General features: G+C 37.1%; 1 protein-coding gene across 1 annotated transcript in view; it reads right to left on the bottom strand.

Moving 5' to 3' along the window:
* Positions 1-19140, bottom strand: part of cntnap3 (contactin associated protein family member 3) — a 345658-nt gene that overhangs the window by 69847 nt on the left and 256671 nt on the right. Inside the window, exons 13-15 of the mRNA XM_015338241.2 lie at positions 6273-6470; positions 5266-5422; positions 4561-4688 (exon numbers count right to left, since the gene is read on the bottom strand). Of these exons, the coding sequence (XP_015193727.2) occupies positions 4561-4688; positions 5266-5422; positions 6273-6470 (483 nt within the window). The remainder of the gene's footprint in view (positions 1-4560; positions 4689-5265; positions 5423-6272; positions 6471-19140) is intronic.

Genomic DNA, 19140 nt, shown 5'->3' with positions numbered 1-19140 from the left:
TCATTTGTCTCTTTTTTATACTTTTGTTTAGTTTTCATTTAGTTGGACCATGTCTTTGTTGAATTATTGGATTTTATGTACTGTAAGTTATATTGTGTAATGGAACGCCCATATTTACCTTAACATTATTGATCCAGTATTTACACTTTCAATTATATCCAGTATCAGTTGGACTGTAAGATAGAGGAAGGAATATGTACTAAGGGTAATATTGATGATGATAGTATTTTTCTGGCACATATTAAACACTGAGAAAGAGAGCTTCTTACTTACTGACACTGTTATTCTGTCTGGTAAACTCATTTGAATTTGAGTATTATGGTACATATTTTAAGTGGCATTTTGTAGAGGTGATGTGTTATTTTGCAAACTGAAATAAACTTTGGGGATATGTGTGTTCACTGTTTTTCCATTGTGAATACTGCTTCAAGAATTGCATTTAAACAATTTAGAAAAGCTGTAAAAGGCAGCAATTACTGACTTAGCAAGATTATAGTCTACAGCCAAACATAGTCTTTCAGTGAATGGCTTCGATCTGAAAGACTACAGGTCACAACACCTCACTAAAGTTTAATAAGGAAGTCCAAGTGTGACAGTCTAGCCAGAAGTGTCAAGCTGCATTAAAACTCCAAATGTAGAGGTTAAGAACCTTACTGCTTTACACTACATTGGTCAAATCCTAGGGGAACCTTCAGATGCTACCCTTTCTGCAATCTCATCCTGCCACAAGAACATTCCAGAAGCATTTCAGCAATCCAATGGCCACATGCTGCTCATGCAACTACAGTTGTCTTGTGACATTATAAAATGACAGTATTTCCACAGATGTCCTACTTGCCAGACTTAATCACCACTGAATATGCATGGGGATGATAGCTAGGGCATCTAGAGCTGAGAAATCACTGACTAAGGACATGCTTAAGTAGGCTGTATTCCACAAGATAGCTTATGCGACCTGGTGCAAAACACACACCACAGATGCACAACTTGTACTGTTTCCAGAAGTGGTTAAACACATGAGTATTAGACCCACTGTGAGAAATCCTGTTGATGATAATAGTCATCAACATACTAGACTTACCTATGTGAAATCTGTTCTATATAAAGCACCTGTCCCAAAAAAGACAATGTAATTATTATAAATAGTTAATATAATTAAATAATATAAATAATTGCGAGTTTTCTAATCTATTGCCGTTCCATCCACCTAACCACTTTGAAACTGCTTGTTCCAATACAGGATAATGGGTGACCCAGAGCGTATCCTGGTAAGCAACAGGTGCAAGGAGGAATACATTCTGGATGGGACTTCTGTCTATCACAGGGCACACACAGATACAAACACAAACATGCACAAATTCACAGAAGGGATAATTTTTCTAGAAGCTAATTAACCTACCAGTTTGTCTATTGGACTATAGAAGAAAACCGGAGTACCCAGAAGAAACCAACACTACCACAGCAGAACAAAAAATTACACCCTAGGAGCTGAACCCAGAGCCCCAGATCTGTAAGCTAAAAATGCTAACCACTATTGCCATTAATTGCAACTGTGAAAATTGTCTTTTGAAATTCAAGAGCCAATTTAAATCAAATAAACTTGAAATGATACAATGCCTTAGTAAAATGTACTTTAGAATAGTGTGTTCTAATTTATTGATGACCATGTTACAATGTTATAATAAATAGGAACATGGGTCTTCAAAGAAAAAAAAAGGGTGTTGGTTTTATTTAATACATCTTAACACTAAACTGTTTTGAAGTGAAGCTGTAGATAGTAAATCCATTGAAATTTGCTTGGAGTTCCAAGTGCACTAAGTCTGTGACAGAAAATCTATGATCAATAATTACCGTTTTCAAATAAATGTGAATTTATGGAACTTTTAATTTATTATCACACTTATTATAACACTTATAAAATGTATCAAGAAACTAAAGTTACGATAAAACTTTTTGTATTCATTATCTGAAGTTGTAAAATACATCAATTTGTTTTTAGAACTACAGTTTACAGAAAAATAATGTACAGTGTCAGTAATATTTAAATCATGTATTTACCACTTCTGGTTCAGGATGATAACAAAAAAGTTTCTGAGTAAAGTTTTTCCACACAACTCATGAATGTAGATTACTTGTCAGGTGTTAAGCTCCTTATGAAGTACTTCAGCAGAATCTGTCAGCTATTGAATATATCAATCAGACTGGGAAAAGAAGGTACAAATCTATTATTTGAAGAGGTACAAATATGAAATAAACCTGGACCTGCTAAAGTGAGATCTTGTGTTCTCTATGCTGTAGAGTTAGTAGAAGTGTCATGGAATTTAATGGAGCAACAAAGACAGACTGTCTAATCATTCTATAACAGAAGGCAGTTGTTGTTGTTGTTGTTGTTGTTTTTTTAATCAGATAAATGAACAACACATTATGATTCTCTTGGTACTGTGGTTCATGAAATGTGAAATAATAGTCACCATGGCTAAAAAGGCTAAAGTTTGCCAAAAAGCTTTAAAAAATCTGGATGTTGACGCTATTGATAAAAGCTTCAGCACATGATGTAGTAGGATCATACTTTTTCCCAAGCTAAATTGAACATGGATTTTTTAATAACTTCTGGGAAGTTTAACAAGGTCTCTCTATTTCACACTTATTCATTGCCTGGATAAGATCCTGGAAAAGTCTGTTTGATTTCACTATCTCACTCCCCTGGATTTAAAAGGATATGGGCAAATTAATATTGCACTGGATGATAAGCCCAAAACAACTTTGCAATACCCATGGGGCTGTATTAATATAAAGTTCTACACTTTGGCTTGCATGGAGTACTCCCTAGAAACAGCAACCCTATATGGAATAAGCTTTGACCTATATTGAAGATGCAGTTATTGTCAGTGAAAAATGAACCATGCATCTACAACATTGTCACAAGATCCTTAAAAGCTTGGGGCAGGCTGGGGCAGGTTGAATTTGAACCCTCAGAATAGTATGAATGACTCCACCTGGACCTAATATCCCGGGTGTGTAGTTAGGAATGGATAGGTCCAACTGCAGACTGTGAAGGTCTAGACCTAGTTCTAGTGCTAGTTGTATATTATTGCCATTTAATACCTCCATGATAATCTAGTGCTCTAACACAGCTGAACCAGATGTTGGTGCCTAAGTCCATATGGTGGTTCACAGAAGCGGAGTCCTCATTAACCAATTTGAAGCAAGCAAGCACTCTGGTGAAATGTGTTCTGGTGGTGCCAGATTTTAATGAATGTTTCTTTTTATAAATCTTTTTTTAGATTCTTTTTAGATTCATTGGAGAAAGAACTGGGAAGGAAGATCAAACCATAAAATGGGCAATCAAAACCCTAATTGGGATATTATTTTTAGGGTCAAGCACTTACTGACCATGTCTACTGTGGATGAAATCTAATATGGGGAAGAATCCGGTAGTAACAAGGCCATTCAAGATTAAAAGATGGCTTGTCATCTTAACAGAATTATTTTTTTACTGTGCAGCATTGTTCAGAAATCTTGAATACCAATGCTGATGCTTCAACTGCTCAACCTTGTAGTTTAAGCTGGGGAGGAGGATATGTGAAAATGCTGCCACAAAGGAAAACCATAATGTGACCTAAAGTGGGCCTTAAAGACCTACATAAAAAAAATTAAACAAATTAATTTAAAATCTCAGAAAATATTTTGCAAGTGTTACTATGTGAGGAATGAGAAAAATATACATCCTGCATCAGAATCACAATAAAACACAGGAATGAAGGACCAAGCACATCAGTATTATATAAATGTGTAGCTTTCAGTAAGGAAAGTTTGTCTACATTCAGACTCACAAGCAAGTTTCAGCTGCTGACTCATTTCTTTTTCAACAAGAGAACTAGGGGTGGCTTAAAAGTAAGACCATAAAAATTATTTTTTCCCATAAGAGAACTCATATCTGAGTCATATGTTATATTATAAACCTGACTATGGAGCCTCTTTGGTGAAAAATATCTGATCTGCAATGTGTAACTTAAGTGAACTTCAGATACATGTTTGGCTCACATTAATGGAACAGTAACCTTGATATACTCCCTTCTTATTTATTCCTTTGTTTTATTTGAACATTTTTCCCTTAAATAATATTATTTTCTGTTGTGCCTCAAATGCATTTTACTGTTTCTGAACCATACCCAAGGTATTTGTTTTAACCTTTAAACTAATTACTTTATCACTTTTATAGCAAGGGTAAATCATTTACAAAAATGACAAACACAAGTGACAGAGAATTTAAAATCTATGTTATAATTCTTTTTAAATATCTAGAGTACATGAAGATAAATAATGTTGCTAGCACATATTAGAGTAGAAGGAAATTATTTAATTAGCTTTCTTTAATTAGAAACTGACCAGTGCAGATTTCACTTCTGTGCTGATCTGAATTTTTAACCTTGATTAGAAATCAATAAAAGATCTGATTCCCTGTTTGGATTTTCCGACATAAAGCCAAGTGTTCATTACATATACTGCATTTCAAGACAGAATTAACACTAGGAACAAATATTTAAGAAAATTACTTACTATCACCATAGCACTGTAGATGTCCAACTCTATAAGCTGCCTCTGAACCAGCTCTATTGATATCACCAAACACTATTTTAGAGACAGGCAAATGGTCTTTGAAAGAGAGAAGGCCAGAGTCATTTGTCCTAAAATTAGACAAAAAAGACATTTTAAAGAATAACATTAGGTTCCTTTTTTATTTATAAGAATCATATTTGTTTCTTCAGAGAAAATGTGACTTTTTATCTTGTCATATATTTGTATTTTATAGTCAAGCACTGTAATAATCAGAAGAAACAGAAGTCTTTGAATTTATAAATCACTTTTTTACAGTGCCACAATAATCCCTTAATCTTGCAACATGATAATGTTTGTCTCTGAACTGAAAGGGTTACTTAATGCTATAAAAAATATTTTTATTTATTTTTTAAATAAAAATGGGACAGTGCAATGCTGTGGTCTGGTATTGGTCACTTACATAGACATATAATTTATATTATGTGACTAATACCAAACCTTACTTTCAACTTTCTTTTTAGAATATTAAAATCAACACAATAAATAACCTACTTATTATAGCTTTATATGTATTTTTAAAGTATTTAAGTGTATATTTATTAATTATAATTAATAAGTATTAATTATACAGTATATAAGTATTACATTTCTTACAAAATACAGAGAGTACAACTATTAAACAATAATTAAACTGTTTCAGATTACCATTCTTTTCTGTCAGAATCACAGTTGCAATAGTGTTTCAGATCAATGCAGTTTTCCATCAGTCCACAAGCACATTTTTTACTTCCAGGTACGGAACCACCCCAATATGTTTGTGCATCATTTGTTCTTCCAACCCACCAAGTGAAGGGTGTTCCATCTGAGATATAAGGAGAAAAATGACGGGATAGAAATATCATCATCAAAGAGAGAAATCTGTTTCTGAGGAATCCGCAAAATGTGAAACCATGAATGCCTTGAAATTTACAATGTTTCACACAACATAAACTTTTAGAAGGTTTAAATGAATAAATAATTAAAGGGTTTTGCAATTCTTTTTGGTTTTATCCTAGAAAACTCTGAAATATAATCTCTCAAATGTTCAAAAACTCTTGGAAATACTGAACATCACTTGATGAAAAAAGCAAGTCATGTAATAAATACAACATCTTCCAACATATTTTGTAACAATATAATTTGTGTTTTATAGTCCTTTTCATTCATCAAGGAGTTTTTTTGACCCACCAGGCCCATTTGGTAATTTATAGTTAATTGATCCAAGGATGTCATCCAGCTATTTCTTTTAAAAAAGCCAAGGTATTGGCTTTGACATTACTGCTGGTTAGTTTATCAATACTCCCATAATCCTTTAAGAGAAAGTGTTTTTCTGTGACTCACAATATGTTATATTTTAATAAAAGATATAATAGAACATGAATTTTAAAAGAATATTGTATTCTTTTAGGCATAAAAGAAAAAAATATGAAAAAAATTGAAATTTGCTTAATATTTGAAGGATGAGCACAATATAAATATGAAAATATATTTAAAAAATATTTTAACTACAGAAAACATAGCCCACATTTTACATTTTTTAGAAAGACTGGACTTGCTGAAATACATAAGCAAATAAATTTATGAAGAAGTGGCATACTAAACATTATTGGTGAAATTAAATTTAATACATTTTACTTTTATTGCGGTATTAATTCTAATAAAAAAGTACTTACCAGGTGTGTTTAAAAGGCGTGACTTCTTGCAGTGGTAGCTAAGCTCCTGTTCACAGTACTCTGCTTGGTTAATTATAGCCTCGAGCTGTTCCACATTGGCAGTATAGTTAAAGTAGACAAAGCGGTGATTTACCCCACTGGATGCTTTTAATGTAGTCAGTTCTGTATTGTTGTGTTGCACCACAGTCCAAGTTTTATCTAATTAAGAAAGTAAAAAATAAGTTAATTCCTATAAGCTTATTAATTTTTGAAACTGTATTAATAAAACTAATAATGAATCTAGGAAACCATCATGTTAATATTCATTAGATTATACTTATTAATTAATTTGCTGATGTCCCTTGAAGCTAAAAATATTTATCCAAACTGTGCTAATAAAAAATCACATTCTATTAAATATAATATATAGGAATACCAATTGGTTTCTCTTCAAAACACTGGTACTATAACACCAACAGAAACTTTGGAGGCAAAGTGTTACTGAATTAAAATAAATGTTGCTGACACTGTACATACAGTGTAGACACTGTAGGTATCTAAGATCACCAGAGAAGTAATCTATTCCAGTATTAATTAACTCATTTACTTCTAGGCCTGCATTTGTTCAGGGTCATTTTATTGGTGGTTATTCATCTTTTGTACAGATATGTTTTAATCCAGACATGAAGCAATGTGTGTTTGATTTATTTATACATTTATAAAGACCTTTACAAAGCAAGGGGGCACCAAAAGGGTGTCTATTGCTAATCCACAGATATTATAATGGTAGTATTCAATTTATTTAGAAGCATTTGAATGATCTCCATGTAGTCACATTCCTGTCCCGCCCAACATCCCTCCCTAGAGGGCGCTCCACTGCTCCCATTATTGTCCTTGTGATTGTTAAGCTCCCCAGGTGTACCCTCTTAGCTTTATTATTTAAAGACTAGCTCCTCCAGTCCTCGGCGCTTATCATTAGGGTAAAGATGTCGCGATGCCCACCTAGCACCAGGAAACCCTACGTCCGTATCCTGAGGGCATGGGTCTCATCCCCGACACCTCCCGTTTCCTGAGCCCGGGGTCTGGAGGATCTCGCCCCATCACCTTTGGACCTCCACTTTTTGCCTGTCCGTGTGTTCCCCTCTCCTGGGGATTTTAACCTTGTCGCGTCCCATGATGGATTATTCGTTGATGGACTCTTGGACTGTGCCCTGACCTGCCTTTGGACCCATTTGGATTTGGATGCCGTTCTCTGTCTTCCCCATTCATTGTCTCATGGATTGTCACTTTTATTTTGTGCACTATTAAACCCCTGTGTGTTTACTTTTACCATGCCTCCTGTATTCTCCAGCTCTTACCGCATCGCATAGGGTCTACTACAAGACCTTACACGGATTTTAGTCCATGTTCGTGACAATTCCTGCACAGACATCAGCATTAAGGCCTGATAACATTGATGTTTCTATTTATTAGAATATTGTTTAAAGTAGATAACAAATTATTTTTAATTAAATTACTATTCTGGCTATGTTCAAATTGGAAAGAGTGCACAATAAACTGTTTCATAAATGTCTATCAACATTATATGACACATAAACCTTTTTCTTCTGAAAAGATGACAGTACAAATTAAGACCTTCCCCTGTTATTTTTGTTGAGAAGAATGCATGGTTGGAGGAGAGAGCAAAAATGAATAAATGTGCATATGCATCTACAGATGCAGCCATTTAAAGTGCGCGGTACAGACATGTACCGGAGGTAATTGGCTACGGCGCATTGTGACGCAAGATGACCCGCGGTACCGCGGTACGTGATTGTTTGACCAACAGGGGCACTCGTGGTGCGTTGGTCTGTCGAAGAAAGATTTACAGTAAACGTCTTTACTGTGCCCGTTGTAGTATTGAATATTCATATGGAATTTTACCACTGAAGGGAAATCTTAGTAGCTGAGCATAAAAAGAATAGGAGCATACTGTAACGCGTGTGAAGGCCATAAACGATATTAATTTTGGAACATAAACATACAGTATATGGCTGGTCTCGGTACTTTAAAGAAAAAATACCCACCAGTATTCCATTTCTCCCTAAACATTTTAAGCATCGAAGTCTTTAACTAACGTGATACCGGAGTCAACAAGCATACTTTTAGAATTTGATTAAAAGGGAATATAATATGGAATCGCGTATCTAAAGAAATTAATAACGATATAATTATATTCATGTACCGCAACACAAGAATAGTACACACTGTACATTGTCTGTCGATAATGTTTCTGTAGTGCTTTTTCAGCACTCTGCATGTGACCGTGCCGGTGGTGCTGTGGGTAAGGTTACTGACTCCCATGTTACATGGTCTGTGATTGAATCACACTGGAACTGTGACTTTTTTTTAACAAACATTTCTTTGAAAAAATGAAACGTTTCTCTTGGTCAGAGATTAAATAAAACCTCACTTGCACCAAACAAATTTATATTTCTAAATATCACAACATGATCAGATTTAAGTCTTTTTAATTACAATGAATAGTCACATATGCGTTACAAAATAAACATTTATATTGATTTGAATCGCGTTTTGAATTAAATTGTAAACGCGTGTTTAAATATATGTGTTTAAAGGCGATATATTAAAACGCTGATTCTTATGTTCTGCTGGGGATTCAAAAATTTTTTTTTTTTAATCGCGTATCTAAGGAAAATAGCAGTATAACTTTGTTCATGCACATCATTATACAGTATCTCATTTTGTATTTCTATTAAAAAAAATAATTTGCCCAGCCACTATTGTTGTTATTGTTTTTATCCTGTAAAGTGCTTTGAGGAGCACAGCTTTCTCACCACTTAGATTACTTTTTGACACCATCCTTACACAAAGCAGAAACTTCTTGTATTTTCCGTTGACATACAAGTGGAAAGATTACAGGTTTTAATCGTCTTTTTCTGAACCAGGGAAAATCTGATCATGTTTCTCTATACAATAATAAAAACCCTTATTTTACATATCACCTTTAAAGGTGGCATCTCAAAACAATACAGTAGATGTAAACCACAGATTACAAAGTAAATACCCAGACAAACGCAAACGCGTTTTTAATAAAATGCTTTCATTCATTCAACAGAGAAAGAGCGTAAACCTGGGTGTAACAGCTGTTCCTTTTTCTGATCACTCGCTCTCTGGATAAACGCCTCGCCTGTCCTGATCTTTGTTTTCCTAATTTGCCGATTATGCCTGCTGCGATCCACTCCTACCCTCACACCTAAAGAAGACTATTTTAAATTTCTTTGCGCATCCTTAAGGTGATATCACATAAAGGTGAAATGTAAAATAATGTTTTTTTTACTATTGTTATAGAGAAACATGATCAGATTTTCCCCGGTTCAGAAAAAAAGATCTAAAGTATACTAGTTAAGAAAAATAAATCTAAATGGGGAGAAAGCTATGCTGAAAGTTTATTAAGATACTTAGAAGACAAAGATATCAATTTATTTTTGTTAAAATTTTATATATCACCTTTAAAAGTGGAATCTCAAAGCAAAGTAAATACCCAACACTGATTGTACCCATCTGTTATGCTACTAAAACACCTTGAATTGAATTGAATTGAGGGAGAGAGGGGGGGAGGGCGAGCGAGATAACCAGGACGTAAGGCAAATAAGATACACTCCACAGACATTCACAACAGCGACATATGAAACGTTTGCACATATAGTTAAGTTATTACTTGGTTTTCAAAGTGCAATGAAATACAATATTGTTGTTGTTGCTGTTCTTGTTGTTTTTATCCTGTAAAGCGTTTTGAGAAGCCACCTTTAAAGGCGATATATACTGTAAAAGCGCTGATTCTTATGGAATGTGTTCCGCCGGGGATTCAAAAATTTTTTTATTTTTTTTTAATCGCGTATCTAAGGAAATCTCAGTATAACTTTGTTCATGCACAAACAGTGGCATGTTACATTATTAATTTGGGTGTCTCCTCTTGCCAGAAAGCTCTAAATTGAATTTTGAATCCACAGCGGAACCGGGCATCCATATGAATCAAGTAACAGGTTTATTCCATGCTGAACAAAAGAAGAAAGAAAACACATTCCATAAGAATTGACTGAGCTCCGCTCTGTACCACGCAATGATCCCCCCAGAGTCTCTGCCCCGGGTTATTTGGGTTTTTTGACAGAGGGTAAAAAACTCCCTCTCTCGCTTGACCTCCCCCTCTCTGTGTATTGTCTGTTTTTTTGTTAACAAGGCTCGCCAGCTAATGTGAATCGAAACCTATCTTTCTAGCTTTTAAAGTCATGTGATGTGTAAGCCACAATTCAAATAGGGATAAAAGAGCTGACTGACAAGATTTAAGATGTGGCTGTCAATGTTGGATTAAAAAAAACACATTGCCCGACGTTTGTTGCATTGCTTGAAAAATAACTTTATTTCGAGAGACTGGATAAGTAATTCAAGTGTTTTTTTTTAACTTCATGAAAAACAACTAATAATTTAACTATATGTGCAAACGTTTTATGATATGTCGCTGTTGTGAATGTCTGTGGACATGTGCTGGCTGGACAGGAGGCTCTACACTACTGTCACGGAGAGGGGCGGGAGGAGGGGACAAGCCGATACATACTCTTAGAGTTTGATTAATAGGGAATATAATACAAAAATACAGTACTAAAAATAAGATATACTCTACAGACATTCACAACGGCGACTGTCAGAAGATAGGACACAGCGGCTCAGGCACCCGCTGAATGGAAAAGGCGCACTTTAATGTTCTGTATGGCTAATACTAAAGTCAATACTTCAATACTTTAATATTCTTTTCTGTATGTTTAACAATAGTAGGTACTGGCCTAATTCGTCCCTGCTCCTGTTGTAAGGTGTTAATGTGTTGTTGTTAAGTGTGAATTTGTACCTGTTTCCCTGAGGTCTGGCTTTTTTTCTGGAAAAAAATAACTCTGGTCTTGTCCAGATTGACTGTCGGCGCCCAGGTCTGACAGTGCTGCTCCAGCAGTGCCAGGTTCTGGCGCAGCCTCTGTTCTGTGGGCGACAGCAGGACCAGGTCGTCTGCAAAGAGCAGGAACTCGATTTCCATAATTAATGCAGATCAGTAAATCAAGGGACAAAACAACGCGCCCGGGTCCTCAATGGGCTTTGATGTGCTAATGCGTTGGTTTAACAGTCCGGGTGTGTCTCTAATGTCTCCCGACTTCGGCAAAAGGCACCCGCCTTTCATAGGAAGACAATGAACACATTCTAGCCGTACATGTGAATATACCATAAATACACCAAAGGATTGGGTGAGACCTTTTATGGGAAAGAACAGCGTGCTTCTGCCGCCCCAGCTTCCAAAGAGCGAAGGGTAAGCAAATACAGCAGACTTCATCTGAAATACGCGATTACAGCGCATATTACAAGGTATTATTGCCGTTTTGAATTTTAAATTCAATTATAATTATTTCTTCGTAGCCTGTTCTTCAAGAAAACACTGCACGGGCGAAACGATCATCGAAATCTACCACCAGGACAGTTAAAAAGAAAGCAGTAAGATGGAAAAAAAGAAAAGTTTATTTTGACGTCTGTTCCGCGACCGAAGAATACTACTGTGTGACTTTATTTCTTACATGAATTATGTTATTTTGCCACAGGCCGTGGGTCTCTGCTCTCGGTCACTGGCCAGAGTGCCAACCTGTAGAAGCACCACCTGTGTGGAGACTTTTCGGCAGCAGCGGGAGCAGTACGACGCATTACTGGGGAGGATTGGGAGGCTAGAGACACTCCTGAAAATACAGAGGAAGGAGACAGTATGTTCCAGCAGTCAAACAGTTGAGCAGCTGTCTCCCGATAAGTGCCTCTCCCCGCCGTGCAGGTTGCAATGCCTGGTTGAAGCTCTGCCCCCCGCTGAGCACACAACGCCTCAGGACACTCCATCCCAGCCTCTCCGCTCACCACCGCGCAGGAATTTGTTGATGCTGTCCCCACCGTCTATCTCCCCCCAGGAAGCACCGTTTACAGAGCGGAATTCACAGACACCAGTGGGACGAATAATTCTCCCAGATATCCAACTGTTACCCATCACTCAAGAGATGGAGGGGGGGTTGTACTTGCAGTGCATCGGCATAGACGGGAAAGCAAGAGCCGACCGCTACGCCGCCCTCATGTTTCGAAATCTTGTGACTTTTGAGATTTACTGGGGGTGGACCACGTCTGTAAATTTCGATGGGTCCAGAGGCAAAAGTGCCTTGCCTTGCAATCTCCGGGAAACCATTAATAGCATGGTAAATCGGAGATTCTCAACCCTTACTTCGTGCGACTGGAAAATATTTCGTGATCGGATCAACGAAATGCCTCGTAAAAGGAGGCGCTCTTTTCCTCTAGTCTAACAGTCTGTTCACAAACAAAACATTCCTGTTAGACAAGAGGAATTGAAAAAAAAACAATTACTTTTGTCAATGGAAACCGGTGTGTGTGTCTCTCTCTGCTGGATGTCTCTCTCTCTGCTGAATGAATAAAAGCATTTTATTAAAAACGCGTTTGCGTTTGTTTGGTATTTACTTTGGTCCCTTTTAACTGTTTTTCCATCTACAGTATTGCTTTGAGATGCCACTTTTAAAGGTGATATGTAAAATAAAGTTTATATGTAAAATAAAGAAACAAGATCAGATTTTCCCTGGTTCAGATCTAAAGACCTAAAGTGCTACACCTAACTTTCTTAATTCGATGTATTTAAAGCAGTGATCTACTGTAGGTGTAACATAACAGTCAGAAATACAATCGAGAATAGTTTTGTGGTGTTTGTTTAGATGAAAGACGATTAAAATCTGTAAACTTTCCACTTGTACTATATGTCATCGGAAAATACAAGAAGTTTCTGCTTTGTCTAAGGATGGTATCAAAAAGTAATCTTAAGTGGTGAGAAAGCTGTGCTCAATGTATTTAAGGGACTTAAAAGTAAAAGGAGATGCTTCATATCGCTTGACTAATTTTAAAAACTAAGTTATAAATGCAGACGCTCCCTCGGTGCCGCGCCGGGTGTAAATATCAATATATACATTCGTCCCAGGCAAAGGCCGAAGCGCATCCGGCTGGGGTGCGCGGGGAAGAGCAGGACAGGAGTGAAAGTAGTCAGGGCGGGGTTTAGGAAGGCGTAAAGTCTGGGAAAGTATAGATTACACTTTTCTAAAATGTATTTGAAAAATAAAAATGATTACAATCTAATCCTTCCACGTTTGATCCCAAAATCCCAAGAAAAATAAATCTAAACGGGTAGAAAGCTATGCTGAAAGTTTATAAAGATACTTAGAAGACAAAGATACTGTATCAATTTATGTTGCATTAGCCTGATTATGATTAAAAAAACACATATAATTAAACACACGTTTGCGATTTAAATCAAAACACGATTTAAATCAATATAAATGTTTATATTGTAACTGTTTGTTTATATTGTTTATATTTATATTGTTTATACTGTATTTCTCTATAAAAATTTACTCTATTACAAATTTATAATTTGTTGATAATAGAAATGTTAGGTTCTCTAAAGCTTTGTGTGGCTGACCCACCCAGGCAGCAAAAGATCAGCTACACTGGTAAGATGCGACACCGAAGATAACCCTAACCCTAACCCTAACCTTTTAAATCTGAAGGGAGATCTGAAGGGATCCCCCCCCACACACACACAAAATAGAAGCAGGAAGCAGAAGCAGGGACCATTGTCAGAAGGGAAGAAGGTGACTATTCATTGTTATAAAAAAAGACTTAGAATCGATCATGTTGTGATATTTTGAAATATAAAAGTCAATTGATTGTCCATAATATTGCTGTTCTATTTTTTCGAAGAAATGTTTGTTAAAAGAAAAGTCCAGCACCAGCTGGATTTGAACACACAACCCATGAGTTGGTAATCAGGCACGTAGACCAGTGGGCTACAAGGGAAGTCGCATGAAGAGAGAGGCGAAACAGCCCTACACAGCCCTGTCACAGTACACAAATATAATCATATCTTTATTAATTCTTTAGATACGTGATTCCATATTATATTAGCAGAAAAGCTTAAAACTACCACTTTTTCACATGCTATTTCACATGTTAGTTAAATACGTCGATGCTTAAAATGTTTAGGGAGAAATGGCATACCGGTGTGTATTTTTCCTTTAAAGTACCGATTCCTGGAATCTGACTGGCTGACACCCTTCTGAAGTGGTTCCATAATATCTTGTATACGGAAAAGAAAGCGTTGATATAAAAGCCTGGATTCTCATCTATCTCATACAAGTATCTTTTAATACAGTCTTTGCTGTGCTCTTGAGGATCCTTGTGATATTTTGAGCTCTAGTTGAATGATAAGTGTCGCATTTTAAATCATTTTCATAGTTAGAAATTATGAAACGCCCTGTTAAAAGCAAGGGAGTTTTTATGCCCGTTGAAGTAAAAGAAAATGCCTGACAAAGTAGGGCTTGGACAGATTCCAAGTGCTTGTACAAATGTGCTAAAGAGATTATACTTTGAGTATACAGCTTGTCCAAAGTCATTCATTATTAATACTATTAGTAATATCTTCGGTAAAGGCTTTGATGCATAAATATTTCTGATAAAGGTAGGTTGTGTACTTGTGTCCAACTGAGCAATCTTGTTTTCATAAAATATACCAACATTTTAATGACTGATGATTAACATGCTGTAATACACAGTTCAAATTTAAAAGCTCAAATGCTGTACATGAGAGGTTAAGCTCCCCCTGGCGGTTTTACAAGGTGATACCGGATACTTTCCGGCATGACTTAAAATGACGCAATTAATCGCGTGATACTGCGAGATACCGCGACACGCCCACCGGGGTATTCCGCGAAATACCCCACCCATTTTGAATGGCTGCATTTGTATACACAAATTAGTTCTCCTGAACTTTCAAGATAAATTGATATTTTTCCCCTCTCTATACTAAATCTATACAAATGAAGGCTGATGGCACTTAGAAATGTATTTTCTAAATGTAGAAAATGATCTGGAAGTGATTAGAATAAAATGTATTATTGTTATCATTGTGGTGTAACCAAATCCATGCGCATAAGTACACAAATCTTACAGTATGTCTTGTCACATTTTTTTTTCCCAATAAAGACTGATGTAGTTAAAATTAGACTCAATGAATTATGCAGTCTTGGATATACTGTGCATTTACTCTGGACATACTTGCCTGTTTTTGGTAATGGGACTAATGACAAGTATTTGCAGTTGTTAATCACTTTACTATTGTGTTTTAAGGTTAATAAAACATGAAAAGGCTTGTATTTGATCAAAATTTAAGTACTGTCAACTGAAATAGAGTTATCTACTCTGGACCACTACATGATTTACATTTGCAAATGCTTTCATGTGCAAAATTCTTAATTTAGCTTTTCTTGCTCTGTGCTATCTACATTGTTAATGTCTTGTAAATAATGAAGGATCCACATTTTATATTGGTGATATAATTTAAAACATCCAATATAAAATAACTTTAAAAGCATACAATCAAGTGGTTAGTTTTCTCATACTCATAACATCAACCAACAACAAAATTCAAGAGAAAAACAAAGAGATAATTATTTTAAAAAACAATTGAAATAAAAAAAACTACACCACCCTGGTTGCATAAGTGTGCACACCCATTTATAATGGGGGCTGTAGCTGTGTTCAGAGTTAACCAATCACATTAAAAATCATGTCCAAAGGTAAGTAGCATACACCTGCCATCAATGAAAGTGTTTCTGATTAACCCAATTAAAAATCATCTGTTCCTCTAGGATTTCCTTGAAACTTTCATAGTTGCATCGTACCGGGATAGCCATGGTCTGCAAAGGAGCTGACAAAACATCTACTGGATCTTATAGTTGAAAGGTACCATTCAAGAGATGGGTATAAAAGAATATCAAAGGCATTGGATGTACCATGGAGCACTGTGAAGACTATCATCAATAAGTGGAGAAAATGTAGCACCACAGGGACATTGGCAAGATTGGGATGACCCTCCAACGTTGATGAAAGAACAAGGAGAAAACTTATCAAGGAGGCTACCAAGAGGCCTACAGCAACATTAAAGGAGCTGCAGGAATTTCTGGCAGGTACTTGCATGTAACAACAATCTCCTGTATTCTGCACACTTCTGTGCTATGGGGTAGGGTGGCAAGAAGGAAGCCATTTATCACAAAAAAGAACATCAAAATCCATCTAAATATTGCATATGGGAAAATGTCTTATGGTCTGATGAGACAAAGAGTTAACATTTTGGCCTTAATTCTAAAAGATATGTTTGGTGCAAAGAAAACACAGCTCATCATCCAAAACACACTATACCTACTTTGAAGCATGGTGGTGGCAGCATCATGCTTTGGGGCTGCTTCTCATAAGCTGGGACAGGGGCTCTAGTCAAGATAGATGATATAATGACTAGCTCCAAATATCAAGATATTTTGGCACAAAACCTGCTGGCCTCTGTCAGAAAGCTGAAGATGAAGAGGAATTTCACCTTCCACCATGATAATGACGCAAAGCACACATCCAAGTCAACCAAGGAATGGCTTCAGAGCCTAGACCTCAATCCCATAGAAAACCTATGGAATGACCTAAAGAGGGCTGTGCACAGGAGATCTCCCTGGCAATATGAAGGAGCTTGATCTTTTTTATAAGGAAGAGTGGGATAAAATTGCAATGTCCAGGTGTGCAAAGTTGATAGAGACTTATTCACAAAGACTTACTGCTGTAATAAATGCAAAAGATGCTTCCACAACGTATTAGTTGGGGTGGTAGCACACTTATGCAACCAGGGTGTTGTAGGTTTTTTTGTATGTTCAAGTTTTCATATCATTCTGTTGTAGGGGCAATGCTTGTTAATAAGACAGAATTAAGTGTTGCTGTGCTTTCCCAAATGAGGCCCCATCTCTCTCTTCATTGCAAGCTATTCATGCAGGCTGATTTAAAGATGTTTTCTTTTGATAAGGGACAGCTCCCAAAGGGGGATGCACTTAGCTAAGCCTGGCTATCATGATCAATGGTCATCCATTGGCGCCTATCTGTCTAGGGAGTGCCAGATGGACATCTGGACTACATTCCTAAGTGTCAGGAGTAAGTGACTCATATCTCACCTTGATCAACCAATCAGGGACAGGTAGGGCCGAGTAACCCACGTGGGACACTGATGCCCAGGAAACTTTCAGCCAATGAACGAGCTGAAGTTCCTCCAGGTAAAAACAGGCAACACAGAGAGCCTGGGGTGGAACTATTCCAGTAGGAGAATTCGAAGGAGAATTGCAGGGATGCGAGACAATTCCATGGCAGGACGGCCCAGGAGCAGAAAGGCTCCCAAGGGCAGGACTTTCTTGTAGCGCGCCTCCTGACCATCCTGAGACTCAGCCCGGACAACCACGGAATGGCCAGTGTGTCCAAGTGCCAGAACTTTCCTCTGTTCTAAGAGTCTAGAGCGGAGGTTGCCAGAGAGTAACCAGAGGATCCACCCGAGGTTAGCATCAGCAGCAGGCCTTGTGAACAGGTCGGAACTGTGGACAGCTGAATCACTATCAGAACTAGTGCTTCATCAGGAACGAACCGATCTTCTTTCTGACCTGCTGGGATCCACAGTTATCTTTTCTCCTGTGCACAAACTGTGCTAGTTAAAGCCAACACTAACTAGCCGGTCAGTGAGCATCAGCAGCGCACCGTCGCAAGCCGCACACCACAGCCTGGCACGGAGCCAGAGAGCCCGCAGGAGATCTGAATCCCCAGAGATTGGATGAGTATTTAACTTCAATGCATTACAGCTTGAGAATTCAATTGTTATCCCAACCAGTTGATATCAATTTAATTCCTAAGAGTTATGTACTTGTTTTGAGTATCCAATGTAGAAGTTATAACCAAGTTCATTTACGAAACGGTCTAAATGAATGATATACAGAACGTATGTCCTCTTGATATATGTAACTCTTCGTGACTGAATGAATATATACCTTTTGTATTCTGATAACCCTCACGATAAGATCTGTTAGGTTTACATGCATATTCTATGTATTAATAAATGTATCCTCGTGTATTAGTACCTGTGTGTGTGCGTTGTTTGAGTTATATCGCATGGTTGGATTCTAAAGCCATTAAAAGAATCATTTTGTGATTTACTGCTACAATTAATAATTGTCCCAGTAAATGCCCAAACCCTATAGAACTGGTGACTTGTGAGAGCACACTACATTTATTTGGCGTCCGTGAGTGGGCGTGGCAAGACTGAAATGAGTCAACCAAGCGGAATAATTCATATAAAACTCTGTGGGTTTCATATACAGTGTGCTGAAAGCTGAAAGAAAAAAAGTTCCCCTTGCTCTTTAAGCGGTGCGTGATTGTTTTGTGATCTTTTTCGATCTACTGGGTTGATTGCATACTTGATCTTGTGGTTTCCTATAGTAAAACTGTGATTTCGTACTTAAAAGTAATACTCTTTAAGTTTAACGATGGTTGTTAAAAGGTTCGACTCGCTATTAAGCACTCTCTCTAGCAGCGACAAGTCTGACCACGATCTCCGCCATATCTCCGTCAGCAGAGAAGCTAGGAGAATAAACCTCCATTCTCTGAGAGAGCTGAGCTAGCGAAGGACATGGAGAGATTTGACCCGCAGTGTCAGAGAATAATATCGAGAGTTATATTCAGGACCTCAGGTATACCCTGCAGTACCTGCCAAACGCCACAGAACAGGAGAAAGTGTTTCTGGTCAGGAAAACTACCAGCAGAGCCGTACATGAGTGGATGGCTAGGTAGATGAAAGAAGTCTGTAATAACTTTGAACAGCTTTGTCAAGCACTTATCCAAGAATACAGTGCTCTTATTGACCTGTCTGCCACAATAGCCGCCGCCCTTAACATTAAGCACGAGAGAG

The sequence above is a fragment of the Lepisosteus oculatus genome, chromosome 3 (assembly GCF_040954835.1).
Source record: "Lepisosteus oculatus isolate fLepOcu1 chromosome 3, fLepOcu1.hap2, whole genome shotgun sequence".
NCBI lineage: Eukaryota > Metazoa > Chordata > Actinopteri > Semionotiformes > Lepisosteidae > Lepisosteus > Lepisosteus oculatus.
The sequence above is the reverse complement of the archived record's forward strand: the minus strand, read 5'-3'. Positions and strand labels throughout refer to the sequence as shown.